The 18,779-nt window shown below is 42.1% G+C and overlaps 1 protein-coding gene across 15 annotated transcripts in view; it reads right to left on the reverse strand.

Moving 5' to 3' along the window:
- Window positions 1-18,779, reverse strand: part of CDC14B (cell division cycle 14B) — a 56,779-nt gene that overhangs the window by 15,404 nt on the left and 22,596 nt on the right. For all 15 annotated transcript variants that reach the window (XR_014555968.1, XR_014555969.1, XR_014555970.1 and 12 more), the window contains exons 5-11: window positions 8,635-8,711; window positions 6,418-6,484; window positions 5,765-5,827; window positions 5,309-5,396; window positions 4,523-4,753; window positions 2,238-2,376; window positions 410-563 (exon numbers count right to left, since the gene is read on the reverse strand). Coding sequence is in view for 7 of the 15 variants with exons in the window: in XM_083702062.1 (XP_083558188.1) it covers window positions 410-563; window positions 2,238-2,376; window positions 4,523-4,753; window positions 5,309-5,396; window positions 5,765-5,827; window positions 6,418-6,484; window positions 8,635-8,711 (819 nt within the window). In the remaining 8 variants the exon portion in view is untranslated. The remainder of the gene's footprint in view (window positions 1-409; window positions 564-2,237; window positions 2,377-4,522; window positions 4,754-5,308; window positions 5,397-5,764; window positions 5,828-6,417; window positions 6,485-8,634; window positions 8,712-18,779) is intronic.

An 18,779-nucleotide genomic window follows, 5' to 3' on the forward strand; every position in this document is an offset into this window, starting at 1 on the left:
ATGCTGAAGCATAAAACTTGATGCATACCAGACTACCTAAAGTAGCAAGAGATTTCATAAAAACAATTCTTTAGCATTTTGGTGCGTATCTGTTTATTTTCTTGTTAACACAGGCATAAAAACCCACAGGAGGAACGCCCTCTCCCCAGCAACAGAAACTTGTGTGTGTATCTCTCTTCTGCTACTCAAAAAGGAATATCTAAATTCAACTATATTATGCCCATACCTCACCTGTAGAATGTCCTTTCAATCTTGCTCATTCGTCACACATTTTTCCCTACTCTTAGGATGCTTTTTAGGAATAGGAATACAGAAGAGCATAAAAAAAGAATCCAAGCACGTTTGCTTTATTATACCCACATTTAGCAGTGCCCTAAGATTTACAACAGCACGACGTTCGGGTGATTACCGGTTCAGAATCTTTACTGCTGCCAATCTGACTTTTGGAATCATGAATTGAAATGTCATCTACTCCTGAAAGAATTTTTGTCACAGTGTATTTTGCAGTCTTCCTTAGCTTTGCACGGAGAATATCACCTTCCAACCAAAGTTCTGACTGTTTCCTGTTGCGGAGAGAAAATACAGTAGAAATTGCCAATATCAGTTTTTGACTACATTTATAAATCCAAATTCATAGGTTATGCAGAGTCCAGTAGCAGGTGTGCCATCCTCTAATGTGGTACAAAATGGTCTCAATATAGTCATGTAAAATATTTATCGCCTTGCATCCAACTATGCTCTTCCATTTGCAGAATTGCTTTGACCTAGCAGTGGTTTCCAGTAATTGGAAAATGAGGGGTTTTTTTGCCAGTTCCTCCTCCTCCTCTTTGCAACACCCTCCCCAACAACAACAAAAAAGCAATCTGCTCTGGAGGGTTGGTAGAATCTTTGGAACAGCATGGGAAGTAGTGTGGAGGGATGCCGGGGGAATCATTAAAAATTGTCTCCCTTGCATTAGAGTGGATCTCAGCTGAATCAAAAGCCCTTTTGTGAACAGATGGATGCAAACCAGAGTTGTTGGTTTTTTAAAAAACAACAACAACTATAATTCTATTTCCACCTTGAAAGTTTTACTGAAAGGCAGGAGACAAACGTTTCAGAGAGCTATTGCTGTTGTTTGTTTAAAACAATTAGACGTATTAGTAGATAAAGAAGTTGCTTTCAGTCTGCTGGCAGGCTTAATGAGTGCCGACTGAAGTCTTGCAGCGTACTTGTTTGTCATACTATTCCGATGCTAAGGCATCAATCAGTATTGATATTTTAATCACTGCATTTTAAACATTTCATTCCTATGTCTTGTAGATGTTCTTCACCTTAAAAAACAATAATGTTTAATTTCATTTTTGTATACACTTCAGTAGTAATTCATATATATTGATGTTTCTACCCAATTCTGTGCCATAGTCTATAATTTTGAGGTTGGGTTTTCTGCTTTCCTTCCCTTTTCTTTAAGGCTTAGTCCAGGCAGAATGTGTGCGCAACTGTACAGGCGCTGTGAATTCAGCTTCTGTCATTAATACACATTCAGCCGCTGAATTCTACTGCATACCCTGCAAGTGTCTCAGGGGGAAAAAAGAGACATCCCATTTTTTCTCATGATAGAACAGTGGCCATTTGGGTTGCTGCGATGCTGTGCAATTTCATGGTGCAATTTTTCCCTGAAAAAAGCACTTTTGGGGGGGCCGCAATCTTGCATGGTGCCCCAAAACATGGATTTTGGGGCGCTGTGCCTGAAGAAAGCAGTTTTTTGGGGGGCTGCAGCACAAAATCACATGAGATCACAGCAACCAAACTGGCTGGTGTGCTCTCACACAAAAAAATGGGAAGATGGTGTCTGTAAAGAAGGCATCCCTGATTTGGGCTTCATAGTGTTGGAAGGTATGCTACTGATGGGAAAGCAAGTCAAAGACACACAGCTCTAACCAGATGCCGGTGACTGTAGGCTGCTTATACTGCAGTTTCCGATTTACGTGTAAAGCAGCAAACAGCAGACCAAGCCAGTAGCCAGAATTACCAGTGTCTTCAGAAGACACACAGCCAATCGCTGCTCTCTATGTGGGTAACTGCTGTTTTATGCTCCTAACCTCCTTTAACCTATATTTAATATATCAGAAGGCAGAATGGTCATTACCAATTTGTGAGAGGCCAGGTCCCGGTCACAGCATGCAAATAATTAAATAGTTTCAGCACTGATTCAATCTTCGGGGGGGGGGGGATGGATTTAAAGGCATACTTACTCTAACAGGAAGTGCTGCTGTGCTCCAATCACAGAGCCAGGTCTGCAGATTCTAATCCAGGCAATCGCTTCAGCAGCAGTCATCCTGTAATGCTTCATAATGTAACAGGCTATAAGTGTGCCAGTTCTGCCAAGTCCAGCTGCGTGAAAGACAAATAAGCTCGTTCTTTTTTCTGGCTTTTGCAAGCAGATCCTCAGTCAGGCTTTATCATGCTTGTATGCTCCCTCTGCAAACCACAATTGCTTGGGCCCTACATTTCTTAGGCCAGGCCTTCACAAAAAGCAACCCCAAGCACATCAGGCCATGTATCTGGTATGTGTGTGTGTGTGTGGGGGGGGGAACGACACTATATAAGCTCAGTCATACATCACATGCTCTGCATGCGAAAGGTCCCAGTGTGATAGGAATTTTATGGTCTTAGATATATGGTAATGTTCATAAGTGTACCAACCAAGCACATACATAGATCAGCACAGGAAAGCCAATGTGGAACCATTTTGATTCCTAAACTGAGCAAATGTTTTCTCTGCAAGGTCAAACTGGAAAAGCCTCCCCATAGTCTTTTCCTTCACAAATCCTGTCTTAAGGGAATGTCTGTGTTTGAATAGGGTGTGAGCCTGTGACATGGCCCAGGAACTAAGTATTTATCACTACAAAAGAATGGCCAGGCTCCCCAGGCAATCCAATCAAGTAACCTGCCAGACAGGAGATAAACAAGGACAGGAGAAAAACAATATTCAAATTTCTGTTTTAGACCGCCTTTTCTGTGATGTAGGTGTGGTGTATCTGAGGGGTGGTCTTAAGTTACACCCCTTCTGTGATGTATGTATAATGTTTCTGGGGGTGGTCTTGATCTACAGGGTGGCAATTTCAAAAGTCTTTATAAGGCCTTGCACACCATTTTTTTGGGTCCCTCCTCTCTCCTGCGGCTGAGGGGAGCACCCTGTTGCAACAGATCAATAAAGGCCAAGCCTACAGGCTGCTGTTTAGCTCCAAGTTATCCTGGTTGGTGTCTTTGTTTTTTGTCCAAGGGAGCCCTTGGATTTTTCCGTTAACACCAGGTTAAATCTCCAGCATTTCCAGTTAATAGGATCCATCGGGATGCAGATAATGAGGTTGCCCCTTTTCTGCTTCTGGAAAGCCACTGCCAGTCAGAGCAGACAGCCCTGGGCTAGAGGCACCAATAGACTTGCTATGAGGCAGTTACCTATGTTCCTATTCTGGCTTGAAATAATACTCTTTTCTGTAACTGACAGTATCCTCTGTGGTCAGCTCAGAGTGCCCTGTTGATGTATTTTATAAACAAATTTAAACAACAAATGCTTGAGCAGATCCAAGCCTGAATGAGGCTCCTCAGCTTTCATCAATCTCTTCGATTGGTATGGAGATGCTCCTGAGCTGAGCCACCTGTGGCCCTCTGGGGAAATGGCAGGGGGGGTACCCAATTTTCAACAACTCTGCTCCCTCCTAATCCCAAGTTGCTCACAGCTCACCCCATTCAGGAAGTGCTCTCCAACCTGTTTGAATTCAACACGCTGTAAGTGTAATCAAAATTTTCTAAACTGCACCAAAGGCATACCTGGACATAAGGTGGCAGCCAAAAGTTTGTTCTGGAAGGGATCTTTCAAAGTGAGCTTAGCTTTCGATACCCAGATTTGTAATATACAAAAAAGCAAACTGAAATATGCCCATATGTTATTCTGTAAGGATGTTCACCTTTATTGTTACTTCTAAAGGCTTGAGCTGCACGCTGTCACTTTTCCCCCATAAAAAACTTTCATACCTCCTGGGTGACTTATGATGAGGCTTACTTGTAGCAGGTGGCCTTGCTAGAATGCTTTTTATTTACTACACATTTATGCAGGTAACTTATTTATTTCACATTTGTGCTTGTTACAGTTTAGTGGAATCCACTGGAACACAGGCCGAAAGCAGAATCTTTAGAGACTTACTGCTTCCATTTCTCAGACTCTATCTAAACTATGTATGATTAGCAAGATTCCACATGGAAGTTGGAAGTAGTAACCTAGCAAGAGGCCACAGCATAGGGATAAGATGGAAGAAAAAGCAGACTTCCAACATCCTAATGACAGAGATGTCAGAATCCTTGCAGTACAAATGATTTTTAAGAGAAACTGGTGTGATTTTGGTCAAATTGCTAAAAAATAAAAATGCTGCTTAATGGCTGAACTAAGTGATGGTTAATAATGCATGCTGTGCATCCCAAAAAGTTAGTGCTATCCCAAAAAGTTAGTGTCAATTACTTTAACTCATGATTCCTGTACCTTTGCAATGAACTGCTATAGCACCTTCAGCGTTTTCACAAATACTTAGGAATGTTCTGATGATGGCATCATTAGGTATACTTCCATCAGCAAAGAAGAGTTCATAATGCTCAAACCCTGCATCTTTAAATCTCCTTGCATCATACACTCTCTTGTTCAGACGGATTATAGTGGTAACATTATGTCTTCTGAAGTAGGGAAAATAGGCCTCGGGGGCGTGATGTGGGTAACCTGGAAGAAAGGAACCAAGGAACATTTACGGCAGTGTAGAACAAAATATCAAGCAAGCCACCCAAAAGACCCCACCAAAACCTATCAACCCAGCCCGTTTTCAAATACTGATTTCTATAGTTCAGCTATGTCCAACCGGTTGACCGCGATCGATAGGTAGATCCCAGGAAAATCGCAGCTGGTCGCAGGATCCTTATCGATCACGGGATTCAAAGCAATGTATAATGAATGTTTGCGCCCCCTGCCCCGTTCCTACGTAGCTTCAAAAGGGCAATCATTTCTAGTCTGCTGCTGACATTACTTGGCTTTATTGTTCTGTGTGCTTGTTAGTGTTGTAGTTAATGGTTAGCCTCCCCCCCCCCAAAAAAAAATCTCAACAACTCTGGCCTTTCCCTCCTAAAATAAGTCCCTCCTCCCTCCAATGACTATGGGTAGATCACAGCCAGTTTTTTAATATTGGGAGTAGATCACAGTCTCTTGGAAGTTGGACGTGGCTGCTATAGTAACAAATAATGTACTGTTTCCGCCGCAAGTGCCTCTATCTTTTAAACATACCATTTTCAATTTTACTTCTTGAGTGTGGGCCACTGAAGGCAATGAATTTTTTTGGTATTATCCAGTTAAAGTCTCCATTTTCAGCCCTCTGTTAAGAAAACAGAAGAATTGTTTACTTCATCCCTAAAGCATCCCTGACATTAGTCACATTTGCTTCGGTGAACATAGTGAGGATGACGAGGAATGCTGATGTAAGGTTTTGCAGAATAAGAATGTGTAATTCCGATTTCATCTGGGATTATAGACCACATGCTCTCACACTGTCATGCGACAGCCTTAAGTGTATTGAAACATCTTTTTGTTATTTACCTTACTTTCCTTGACTCCACATACTTAGATATAGACTATCTTGAAAACAGAAAAAATCAAGAGCTATAAGTAATGCATGCCAATTTTAAGCAAAGACAGTCTCAGCAGCAATTATAAGTAGACATCAGTAAACAGAATGATGCTTACCTCATAGTGTTCATATTCATCTACATCAAATGAATTGAAATCAAGGAAGCCATACCGCAAAGCCTAAAATTTGCAAGAGAGTAACTTTAAAAACAACAACATAAGCCTTTTAGAATGGACCATAAATGATCACTTTTACTGTGTCTCTTTTACCATTCCATATTATCTACATTGTCTGAACTAAAACTTTACTTATGTAAATGATACATGCGAAACACTCAGAAATTGCTGTGTAAGTGTAATTATGACTACTACCCATGCAGTCACTCCTGCTCACACAATGGAATTTATTTATTTAAAACACATTGGGTCGCCACAAAGCTAATAAAAATAAACAACAGCTGGCTTACTGACCAGTGAAAGCCCACTCCTGAGGATCAGAGGACCCTGAATGATGCATTGTTTGGAATGAGAGGCTGCAAGAAGAGGGGGACTGATAGAATTTGGGGAGTGGGAGACATCATACAAACATGGAAGTACAGTCTAATCTCACTATGGACCCAAACCACAATTGTGATTTGGCTTATTTTCCCCTCTTCCTAATTATCCAATCTTTTGGAAGAGTAATCTTTCAGATTTCAAACTGTCCAGAATCCCATAAGGTTCTGATCAAAATACAGGGTTCCAGATCACATGGAATTTATTTCACTAACCTTATTTACCGCCTGAAAGCAGTCGAGCAGCGTTAGATGAAAACTGCAGGTACCAAACGCAGCATCCCTGCAAGGCACACAAGTGTGAACTCAATGTTGGCCAACTTTCCTAAGGAAAATTTTTAAGGCTTCCTGACTTGGCTACAACACACTCTAGCTAGTGATTTCTATTAGAGTCATACCTCGGGTTAAATATGCTTCGAGTTGAGCGCATTTGAGTTGTGCTCCTCGGCAACCCGGAAGTAACGGAGCTCATTACTTCCGGGTTTCACCGCTTGCGCATGTGCAGACACTCAAAAGGACATCACGCACATGCGCAGACTTGCTGTCATTAGTTATGTTTACCTCTAGATGCGAACAGGGCTCCGGAACGGATCCCGTTCGTATCTAGAGGTACCACTGTAGTTAACAGCAAGCAGATAAATACAGTGGTGCCCCGCAAGACGAATGCCTCGCAAGACGGAAAACTCGCTAGACGAAAGAGTTTTCCGTTTTTTTTTAATAAATATTTATTAAAATTTTAAAATATAGGTGCAAAGATAATAAACAATATAACATATATCATAACATAGTTTCATAACTTCTTTGGACTCCCTCGCGTCTCCCGCTCCCACTTGCATCATTACAAACTTTTGCCAGCAATTTATCATCTTGTTTACAATCTTACTTCCCGTTCATTTGAATATAATCTAATGATTCTCCAAAAGGTTTATATTTTCCTCAGTCTCACTTATCGTCCTAATTCCATCTAATTTAGTGGTGCTCAATTATTTATGATCTAGCATCCTTCTTAACATTTGACCAAATTACAGTATTTTTGTAGATAAATCTTGAATTTCTTCCAGGCTTCTTCAACCCTCTCTTTTTTCTGTTTTGGAGGTGCTTCGCAAAACGAATTTCCTATGGGCTTGCTTCGCAAGATGAAAATGTCTTGCGAGTTCCTGCGGGTTTTTTCCTCCTTCCCCCCCTTTTTCTAAGCCGCTAAGCCGCTTATCCGCTAAGCCGCTAAAAGCTGCTAATCCGCTAAGCCATCAATGGGCTTGCTTCGCAAAACGAAAAAAACGCTAGACGAAGAGACTCGCGGAACGGATTCTTTTCGTCTTGCGAGGCACCACTGTACTTGTCAAAAGGACATTTGAACCGTTCCCTAGTTTTGTGGCACACAATTACTGCTTTTCCAGCAAAAGCCAAATGGTGGAGCAGTGCCATGGCAAGGAAGGATCTTGTTGTGGCTGGCTGCCTTGCTCTCTTGGGTCAACAGCAAATGCGAGAGAAATGGCAGAGAGGTCAGACTGGCTCACTCCACTAGCTGGAGTCTGCCCATCCTTGCTGCCCACGGCCAACCTGCCCCTTTCTTGAGAGCTCTCCAGCCAGCAGATGCTGCAAGCTTCACTGAGGCTCACGCCAACCACCATGATGAGATGAGAGGAGTATTCAATTCATCCTGTGCCAAGCTAAGTCCCAACTGCTCGATTTGTTTTCTGGAATGATCTGCCCTGCATGTGTGTTGAATTCTCAGCTCTGGGTTCATTTGCTATGCTAGGCACTAGTCAGCCGCAGGTGGAAAAATAAATTGCTGCACTTGGAAGCTGTGTTGTCCTGGGGGCAAAATCCACTAGCCGCTTAAGTAAGTAGCTAGCTTGCCCCCCCCCCCATCAACCTTGAAGCCTGTGTCTGCAATCCAATAAACACTTATTGGAGGGGAGCTTTGCTGAACTCAGTGCAGCTTACCTGACATGAATAGGATTGCACTGTGTTTGTGTCTACATGTAGAGCACTCCAATCTATCATATGAGTAGTGTTCAGCTGGTGTAAACACAAAACTATATTTTAGGGATCAGTAACTAAACAACAGTGTTAAAAATTGTTTCCTTAACACATTTTGCCATAGCAAATTGCATGGGGCTCCCCTATCTGGTTTATTTTTGTTTAAGGATAGTAAGTCTTGAGCACGCATGTAAAAAAGATCTAGAAAAGTCTTCACCAATCAGGTGCTCTCCAGAGGTTTTGGAGTTTAACTCCCATCCTTCCTAACCACTGACCGTATTCTTTGGGGCTGATGGAAGTTTGATTCTAACAGCATCTGGAAAGCACTAAGTTAGTGAAGGCTGAGGTAGGAATTCCAAATGGGCAGGGGATCAGTTTCTCTCCCTGCCAAGAAAGGGTAAAATGAATATTTTTAAAGGATGGGTGGTTTTAATACATGCTTTCATTTACCTGAAAGGAAGATATGTCACATTTTCAGACACTAAATGCCTGTATATGTTTTCTGGAGATTCCCTCAGATATATTATCTATTTTGGAAAGAGAGAGGAGAAAAAGGGGGAGAAAACATTCATATGGTACTTTTAAGTTAACTACAAGATAATATTCTCTGCAATTCTCCCAACCCCCCAAAGCAAGGCATACAGTAGGACAAAGGGTAGTGTGCATACAGTGATACAGAGAACTGGCTATAAAGTAACATGGTGGTCAATACAAAGCCAGAAAAAAGGCAAATAGAACCAATAACCATTCTGCATACATAAAGGCTGTTCAAGCTCCAGAAAGTGTTATTGCAATAGAATTGCAGATCAGAATTAGATTCCAGTTCAAAACATTGCTACGTTTTCTTCATGAGCCATTAGCATGCCCCAAGAAATTTTCAGAACCATCAAATGGGTCAGTTTTTAAACTAACAGGATTGGCTACAGAAGAATTCGCCTGCACAGCAGACTGGCATGTAAGCAACCCAAGCCCAGTGTTATGGTTACTACTGGTACAACCATGTTGGTGCCAATTCACACAAACTGCTTTTACCAAGGAGCACAGCACCCACGTGATTTGACAACTCTGGTGGAATCCACACCATATCCACAATATATCAGCTAGGCCTGACTCTCACAACCAGCCTACACCTGCTTGCAAGGGTGAGACTCCTATCTGTACTACTTATTTTTATAGTGTGGTAAACAATTAACCTCTGGAATTGTACACCTAACTTTGTCATACAGGAAATGCAAATTATTTTAAGCCTCCATCAGCACAAGACATGAACTGTGACTGTTCTCACAACGCCTATTTAATCATTATTTTAAATACTAAGCAGTTTGCAATGAAAATTTATAGAACTATGCTTCATTAAAAATGAAAATAGAAAATACAGCATAGGCAAAGTTCGGCAACTGTACACTTTTCTATCAAGTTTCACCCTCCCCAGTTTTTAATCCTTAAAATATTAAAAATGCTAGGTGATACAATTTTGCAATCAGCCGTCCTAAACAACTGTGCTCTCCTAGTAGACAAAACAAAGGATAAAATTATAGGCAAAAGATAATTCAGCAGCTGCAATTCTTGATTATCCAATTAGCATTCCCAATACAATATGGCTGTACACAAAACAATTATCCATTGCATGGATTGAAGAGACATGTCATGTTTCAATAACATCCAAGTCCTGTTTTGATGAACAGATGCTACACAAAGTAGCACAGCTGAGTAGTTTTAGTCTCTGGAGTTACTGGTCTTAAGAGGAGACCCCTGCTTACATGGCAAACTGTAGTCAGTTACTTCAAAATGTGGAGGAAATGAGCATTGTTGCACTTGGGGACCCTCCTGCACATTCTGATTAGTAGGGTGCTGGAATCGTGTCACAACACCCTCAGTGGCTTGTACGTTCAACAGCACAAGCTATTACTGTTAATCTTGAAGGAGAGCTTCGCTGGCTATATGCACTGATGGAGTGAATAAAAGGACCCCCACCCCACCGCTACAAGGGCTTAGAAATTAGAAGCACTGCACTTGGAAAACTACCTTGCTTAAATTTCTTTTTAAGAAATGCGGGAGTGAATAACAGGACCCCCACCCCACCGCTACAAGGGCTTAGAAATTAGAAGCACTGCACTTGGAAAACTACCTTGCTTAAATTTCTTTTTAAGAAATGCGGCTGCAAATTGCTTTGAACACAATGCTGTCCTACAAACAAGTAAAATACTATTGCAGAAATGTGCGGGTTCTTCGGAGCTGCTTCTACGTAAAAGCTAAAGTGGGACAGAACATCTGCTGTAAAACCTCCTAAATTCATGTACACCTGTATCTGCTGGGCGAGAGCTGTGGACAGTAAGGCTGGGAAGTTCTGGTATACTTCATAAGTGATAACCTATTAAAACCATGTCCTAAGAAAGATAATCTCTTCCGTACGGATGTTGCAATGGTATCATAAGGTGAGGGTGGGGGGAATCAGTGGAAGAAAGCAGTTTTCTAATGGGGGACACATCAATTGTTAAGGTCACTCCCGGTGGAGTACAGGGTCAGGTTTAAGCTGCTGGTTTTGACCTTTAAAGCCCTATGCGGCCTAGGACCCACATGCCTACGGGACTGCCTCTCCTGGTATGCCCCGCAGAGGACCTTAAGGTCCACAAATAACAACACTTTGGAGGTCCCGAGCCTCAAGGAGGTTAGATTGGTCTCAACTAGGGCCAGGCCTTTTCAGAACTGGCCCCGACATAGTGGAACGCTCTGTCACAAGAGACTAGGGCCCTGCGGGACTTGACATCTTTCCACAGGGCCTACAAGACAGAGCTGTTCCACCTGGCCTTTGGTTTCGACTCGGTCTGACCCTTATGCTTCCCTCCCCTTATGGTCTTGATTTATCAGCTACTTTAAAATGAGGCTGCATTTTAAATTGCATTTTAACCTGTATTTTAAATTGGTCCCCCCCTCTTTTCTCCCTATTATGTTTTTACTGTGATTTTACCTCTAGCCAGGGAGGGTGGGGTATAAATAAAATTATTTATTATTATTATTATTATTAGTCATGATTTATCTGCCAGAGCTGTCTCCTCATCTTGCTCTAAGACAGGGGTGAGGAATCTCCAGCCCATTGGTCCATCTTGGCCTGCCAGGTCATTTCGCTTCACAAGCCACACCCACCTATCCATCAGCTGACAACACTAGGTGGTGTCCGCAGCTGTTGTGGGGCCAATCCTGCTGGGTTGTTGCTTTCCCACTGCCTTCTTTGCAGGAAATGTGTTGGTGAAGCAGACCTCTCCACCCACCACAGTGGGTCTGTCACGGCTAAAAATTGGCCGCTGTTCCTTTAATGCTAAAAGAACTATGTCAGCATGAGTCAGCGGCCTACAATGACTCATGCAACCCTTCACCAAACTGCACCTGTATATATAGAGTGGCCAATGTTAGTGTTGGGTGTGGGTTGGTTGGATGGTAGAACACTAGTTGTTTGGTGTGGGTAAAAGCTGTCGGTCGTGGATGGAGAAGACGACTTTTTAAGAATAAAAGCAGCATTCTGAAAAGGACTCTTTCTTAAGGACTCTCTGTGCCAACTAGGGTCTGAGGACCAGGCAAAGGAGGTCAGAACCTTTTTCTTTTTCAAACACTGACAGGGTCAACTGAACCAATGGATTCAAGTTACAAGAAAGGAGATTCTGATGAAACATCAGGAAGAACTTCTTGACAGTAAGAGCTGTTCAACAGTGGAACAGACTACCTTGGGAGATGGTGGACTCTAGTTTTTAAGCAGGAGTTGGATGGCCATCTGTCATGGATCCTTTGGATGATATTCCTACACTGCAGGGAATTGGACTAGATGACCCTCGGGATCCCTTCTAACTCTACAATTCTATGATAATACGATTCTATGATAAGTCTAATAACAACCTCCCTACCAGGCAGCGAGTCCACAACTACTTATTTTCAACAGAACTATTACTTTCCCCATTTAGACACAGGCATGTAAAAACATTACAAATCTTCAGAACAGGTTATGTTTTTGTTTTACATGGTTTTGGGTGCAAGTGCATGCAAGCTTGTGAATGAATCATCAACCAATAGCTTTATTTTCTTCAAAACTCAGCCCAAGGTACCATGCAGACAACACTAGCTGGCTGTAACCCTGGTTAAAGGATTAAGAGTGGTTCATCAGACTTCACAATCCCTGTCCCAGCCCTTCCCTGCTACGGTGTGTATTCCTTCTGCTCACTAAATCATTGGTACAGATACCGAATCATTGCATAGGCAGGTACAGAGATTCAAGTGCAAGAGGGAAGGTCCATTCCAGATTCCTTAACAATGGTTAAGAAATGGGTAGCTGTTCATCTGCTCCTGTCGCAGGAAGTATAGCTGAATTGGCATTTCTATACCCTATCAGTCATGCAATATTCTGGGGAAATATAAATCTGATCTGAGTTAAAGTTAAAACAGTTGACTTGTGGTCAAGTGTGCAAGAGAGAAAAACCTGTGGAAGTTAAGCGCATATTTTTATTTTTAGAAAAAGTAGAACTTTAAGCCCTTGTATTCTATAGATTTTGTTTTGTTTTTTTAAATAGCAACTCTTCATCAGCTTTACAAAAGAGTGGGAAAGAAAGCATCACAGAAAGACAGAAAATAAATAAATACAGCAGAAATGACTTTCCTAAGCCAAGGCACAAACATAACTCATATACTGTTTACAATAATAACACTGTATAAAAACAGACTACAGAAACAACTTGCCTAGTGGGCAGAACCAGTACCCTGGCTTCCTGGCAGTGGGTTGCTATTGCTTTCTGGGAGGGTTGATGCAGTGGGGAGGTCAGCGCAGTGCAAATCCACTGGTAGAACCAATCTGGCACTCCTGCCAGTGTGTTTGCACTGCACTGACCTCGCAGCTGCCTAATGCCTCTTGGTAGAAAACAGCAACTCACCAGCCAGGAAGCTAGAGTAGCAGCTGCACTCTACCAAGAGACAGCTTCTGTAAATAAGTATAAAAATGAAAAGTCACAGGAGCAGGCAAACATTGAGACCTTGCAGAGATCAAAGAAGAAGATTGTATATTATTCCTTGTGGAAATGAGACACAACCACACTGGTGAAATATGCATCCTTAGAGGAAAAGAAAACATTGTAAGGGGGGAAAAACCCAGCACAACCCACTACAGGTTTTAGAAAAGAGACAGGACACAAGTACACACATGCCCGTTAGCTTAAATGTAGAGAAGGCTATGAAAGCCAACACAAGATACACAAGAAACACTGTTGGTATCAAATCCCCATGCATTAACGTAGAAATTTTAAATTTAATTTCAGGTACTACTTGAAGTACTAATGGAAAGGTTAGATATTTGAATGTTACATCAGCAGTGGTGATTCTGCTTCAGCAGCTCCATCTAAAATAAGGTTACCTGTAGAAAAGTTGGCAAACTGAACCTAGGAAGGATTAAGGAAAAAAACCAAGAACACAAGAGGTGAAGGAAACTGCTTACCCTGAAGGAAGAAGATGAGAAAATAAAGTACACAGAGATGAGTCCTGGAGATGACCTGAATTACAGCAATTCTTGAGGGTAGGACCCAAGAAGGGTAGCCCTCCAAAAGGACATAATTAGTGCCAAGCCTGAGAAAAAGAAACACTGTTACTAAGTTAATGCAGGATTTGGGATACAGAGCTGAGATGGAGGCAGGAGACAAAGGAGGAGGACAGGAAACACAGGAGCTATTTCTGATGTAAAACAGACAAGGAGAGTCAGAAGAAAGGATATTAACCCGCGAAATAATAGAGGAGATCAAAAGCACCCACTTCAGAAGTAATCTCAAAGCATATTTCTATCTTCTAACAAAGAACTATAAACCTCTCTAGCTAATGCAGTTCTGCCTTTTAAGCCTGGTATTTTAACTGAGCAAAACTAAAGCTATGACGTCTTATTTCACAGCACTTATCATTACTCTGCTACCAAATATTCCATGTATCAGCCTCCCTCAATGCGATGACCTCAGGATGTTTCAGACTACAGCTCCTCTCAGTCCCAGCCATCATAATGACCAATGGTCAGGGACGATGGGGGTGTTAAACATCTGAAGAGCACCAGGTCAATGAAGGTTGTCACATATCCTTTTCCAGCAGCACACACATGCTGCTCAATTTAATATATTTCACAATTACATACAGATGATTTGTGATGAAACCTACCCAAAAATCATGTTCAAGGCACTAACAGATTGTTTAACCATCCCATTAATTATTTTGAGTTTTCACTCATTATTTGAAATGCTTCTTTCTTCTGTTTCTAAAGTTCAGGTCCCCAAATAACCCAGTTTTTGATATGGTATACCACAAGAAACTCTTATTGAAAGATCCAAGAGAACAAATGGCCTGACAGGAAAAGACAAACAGAAGAAACTACATCACCTACAAACACTGAAAACATAAATGAAAATGCCATTAATGATTCATGATCTTCATGGAATGAAGGAACACCACATTCAGATTCATTTTCTGAAAACATTCTAGCGACAACAGGCATGATAAACAGTTTTCTTAATTTGAGATTTTACCTCATTTGGCTTAAGGTTATATGTGATAATTTGAATTGTAAACCCAATTTTCACTGGAGCATTCAAGGACCACTGATTTCAAGGCCTGTCTAATATTTTCTCAATAACACTCTCACTATCCTTCAGTTCTACGGTTCTATGTTTATTTCCAAAATAAAACTTGTAGGAATAGCACTATTTGCAGTGCTGTAGTCACTTGCATAATTATGTATTATTCTTAGATGTATCTGAAATCAACAGCCCCAGAGTAATATCTAAAAATGCATTTAATACATTCATGCAGGAGTATGTCAAATATGTCATTTCTTTTTTTGAAGGGGGATGTCAAGGTATCAGAAGGTTAATACAACCACCTATATTGAAAAACAACAACAAATATTTTATTGTAACTCCTTTTACCATTAGAGAGTATACTCGAAAGCAATAACATTCTGGTGATAATAAATGGATAACCCTAATTTATTTATTAAATTTCTATTCAATTACTATTAGTTTCATACAGCTGCAGTCATAGAAATCACTAATAGGAAGACAGTAAAACTTGCCATATTGAGAACTGTCAAATTCTCTGCGCGTAAAGGACACCACACAATGTCTAGAAGAACAGCCACAGCTAGACAATTAGCACTACAGATTTACTACTTTCTGGTTAAAATCCCAGTCCCATGGAAAACGTTCAAGTTGTCCTCTATAAACATCAAGCAAAAGTTTAAAGCTAAACAGTAAAAACAGCTTAGGAATACAAAGCTCCACTAGGCAGCAGTGATTCAGGACTAAAATGACACATTTCTTACATTAAATACAAATGCTACTCTTTCCTGAATTTGTTATAGTAACTCCCACAAAATGGAAACACTGAGAATGCTTCCATATGACAAGGCAAGCCACGAAAGCACTGGCTCTTGTATTTCCACTGACACGACTCATAAATTGAATCCTGCCCAAAGAAAACAATCTTTTTGTTTTGATTTGTTTTGTCTTAGATGGCGTGTGTATGTATGTGCTGCAGCAGGAATCACCAAAGGAGCCAAGAAGGAATACCTCTTTTTTAAATTACACCTGCTATCTGAAGCTTTTATATTACCGTATTTTTCGCCCCATAGGACGCACCTAATTTTTTTTTGGGGGGGGAATAAAGAAAAAAAAAATTCCCCCCCCCCAGGCACGGGGCAGGCGCGGGGGAAGCCCGAGCTTCCCCCGACCCCAGCCCCCAGAACAGCCAGGCTTGCGGAGAGGTGCGTGAAGCCCGGGCGCGCTCTTCAGTGCGCACCAGGCTTCGGAATGCAGGCAGCTCTGTGCCACCCTCCGGAGCCCCGCGCGGCTTCGCGCCGGGATCTGGAGGGTGGCGCAAAGCTGCAGGCAGCCCGAGAGCGCAGGCAGCTTTGCGCCACCCTCTGGAGCCCCGCACGGCTTCATGCTGGGATCCGGAGGGTGGCACAGAGCTGCAGGAAGCCCAGGAGCGCAGGCAGCTCTGCGCCACCCTCCGGAGCGCCACGCAGCTTCGCACCGGGATCTGGAGGGTGGCGCAGAGCTGCAGGAAGCCTGGGAAAGCCTGCATTCGCCCCATAGGACGCACCCACATTTCCCCTTCATTTTTGGAGGGGAAAAAGTGCGTCCTATAGGGCGAAAAATACGGTAATTAACATTAAAAAGTGTTGCAATTAATTGAAGACACGTTTTTAATTAGTCAAAATGTGTTTTGCAAATAATCTAGCCAATTCACCAAACATTTAAGAAATCTAAAGGCAAATAAAATCAAAGAATCGCATGGGAAAACTATGTTCAAGAATACAATATAGCAGGCACCCCCAAACTCAGCCCTCCAGATGTTTTGGGGACTACAATTCCCATCATCCCTGACTACTGGTCTTGTTAGGTAGGGATGATGGGAGTTGTAGTCCCAAAACATCTGGAGGGCTGAGTTTGGGGGTGCCTGCAATATAGCAATTGCAAGGATAGCTCTGGAAGGAGAAGACCACACACACAGTTGCATTCACACTCCCTTCTAGCTCTAACTTCTCCTGCTTTGTGACAGCTGCATAATGCACCAGTGTAGGCAGGGTCTGCTGCTGTAAGTTGGTCAGGACAAATCAAGAACCATATCCATGCCAACGTGTGATTATTGCTTAACAGGGTATGAATAGCGTAGCTCTTTGAATGGAAATCCTGCTCAAGCTGAACTTCCACTCAGCCGGAGAAGAATTCTGGACACACCATGCGACTTTCAGAAACAGTTAGCAAACCAAGCCACACTGTACAGAGCAGCTTATACCCCTTTGAAGATTAGAGAAAGAAAGATCCAAAACATATTGTCTACAAAAGGTATCTTCGGTATGAAAAAAGTAAAATTACAGTTCAAGAAGCTTTTGAAGCAATTGAAGCTTTGTGCAGCCTGGACATATCAGAAGGAGCATTATTGTTGAGAAAAATTATTTTCCAACTTTCTACCTTCAGCACAGAACTCTTTTCAGATTGGGATACCCATTTAAGCAGTTTGGCACATTGCAAGGGATTCTAGAGTACGCTGTAGAGAAGGAAGTTGTCCCCAACCTAGTGCCTCCTCCTTATGTTTTGGACTAAAAGTACAGCCCACACAAATAATGTGCCCTCTATCCCAGGGGTGCAGAACATTCTTCAGCCTAACAGCTGGAGTCCCTTGTGGAGAATCTTTTGTGATGGGCAGAGTCAGAGGTAAAAGTGTGGTCCATTCCATCCATTCAAAACTCAAAGTGTTCAACCCTAATTTCCCCTTCCTTCATCCAAGCAAGCAAGAGGCATGGTTACACAGTTCAAGTTCATATTCCGGACTTGAGGAGTATGTCCAGCAGTGCCAATAATGGATGTGGCCTGGGGAACAGGGAGAGAGATGGTTCCAAGGGCCAGAGAGGCATAGAGGGCCACATTTAGTCCCAAGCCAGAAGCTCCCCATGCCTGCTGTACCCATTGCTGGAGCTCTGTGGTTACTTGAAGGAAATGTACTTTCCACATACAAATCTTAACTGAATCATATACTAGAAATTACACTAAGGCTGCAATTAACAGCACATTTACTTTAATGTGAACACCATGCCAATCAGCAAGACTTATTTCAAAGAAAGTATGTTTAGGATGAGAGTGCTAATGTGAAATGTACCATTCTTTTCCAGAAATATGATCTGTGAGAGAAAGCTCACCCCTCACCCTAGAAATGCACATTGCCCCTTCTGTGCCACTGTGCCCATGTACCAGGAGGCAATCATGAGCAAGATGCTCTTCAGGAATGCATGTCCACCATTACTGATTGGCTCACTGATGTAGCCCTTTGTGTCCAAGGAAACCCAGGATTTCCGTGAACAGAGTTTGGTTTATTACATGGTTCCCATTCTTTTCCCTTCATTAATACTGATGCATATGGGATTACGCTTCCAGTCGTACAGGGTTCATTCTAGAAGGATGCTCTGATCTGGTGCCATGGATATGTGTCAAAGCTATTCCGCCTTCCCAAGTCTACATCTGCGTGCTTTGTGGGTGATGTTTTTCGTTATGCTCACTTTACTTTTTTGTATTTGAAATGTGCCAACAAAAATAAATTAAAAGTAAAAACACAACTATTCCTCATGGGCATGGTTTGTCCTCCATTGTATTTTAACACTGCTCTCTCAAACTAGCCCCACTTAATTCCCAGTTGTCCCAATTCAATTAATGTTTTAAAAAGTCCTTCATCTTCTTCGAAACTTCGAAACCTTGGACTGTTTATAATAGGGTATAACTAGATCTACCAGTGGGCCTGATCAGTGTTTTTTTTCCTGGGGGGCATTCAAATGTACACTGTACTGGCATCTTTTTTTCTAGAAGAAAAGCACTGGGCCTGATCCTTATCTTCCTCACAACCCCGCTTGTCAGGTTGATGTCCCTGACTCATCTATCAATCACATGACATCACAATGACCACCAGGTGACTAGTTTTTGCATTGATCTGTGCATGGAAGCCAGGACGGATCAGCTGAGCACTGGGGCTTGCAGAGAACTGCACTTGAGGCTTTGTAGGTCCAGGGACACCTTCACCTGTCTCACACGGTA

Source organism: Podarcis gaigeae, assembly GCF_964106915.1.
Source record: "Podarcis gaigeae genome assembly, chromosome: 11".
Classification (NCBI taxonomy): domain Eukaryota; kingdom Metazoa; phylum Chordata; class Lepidosauria; order Squamata; family Lacertidae; genus Podarcis; species Podarcis gaigeae.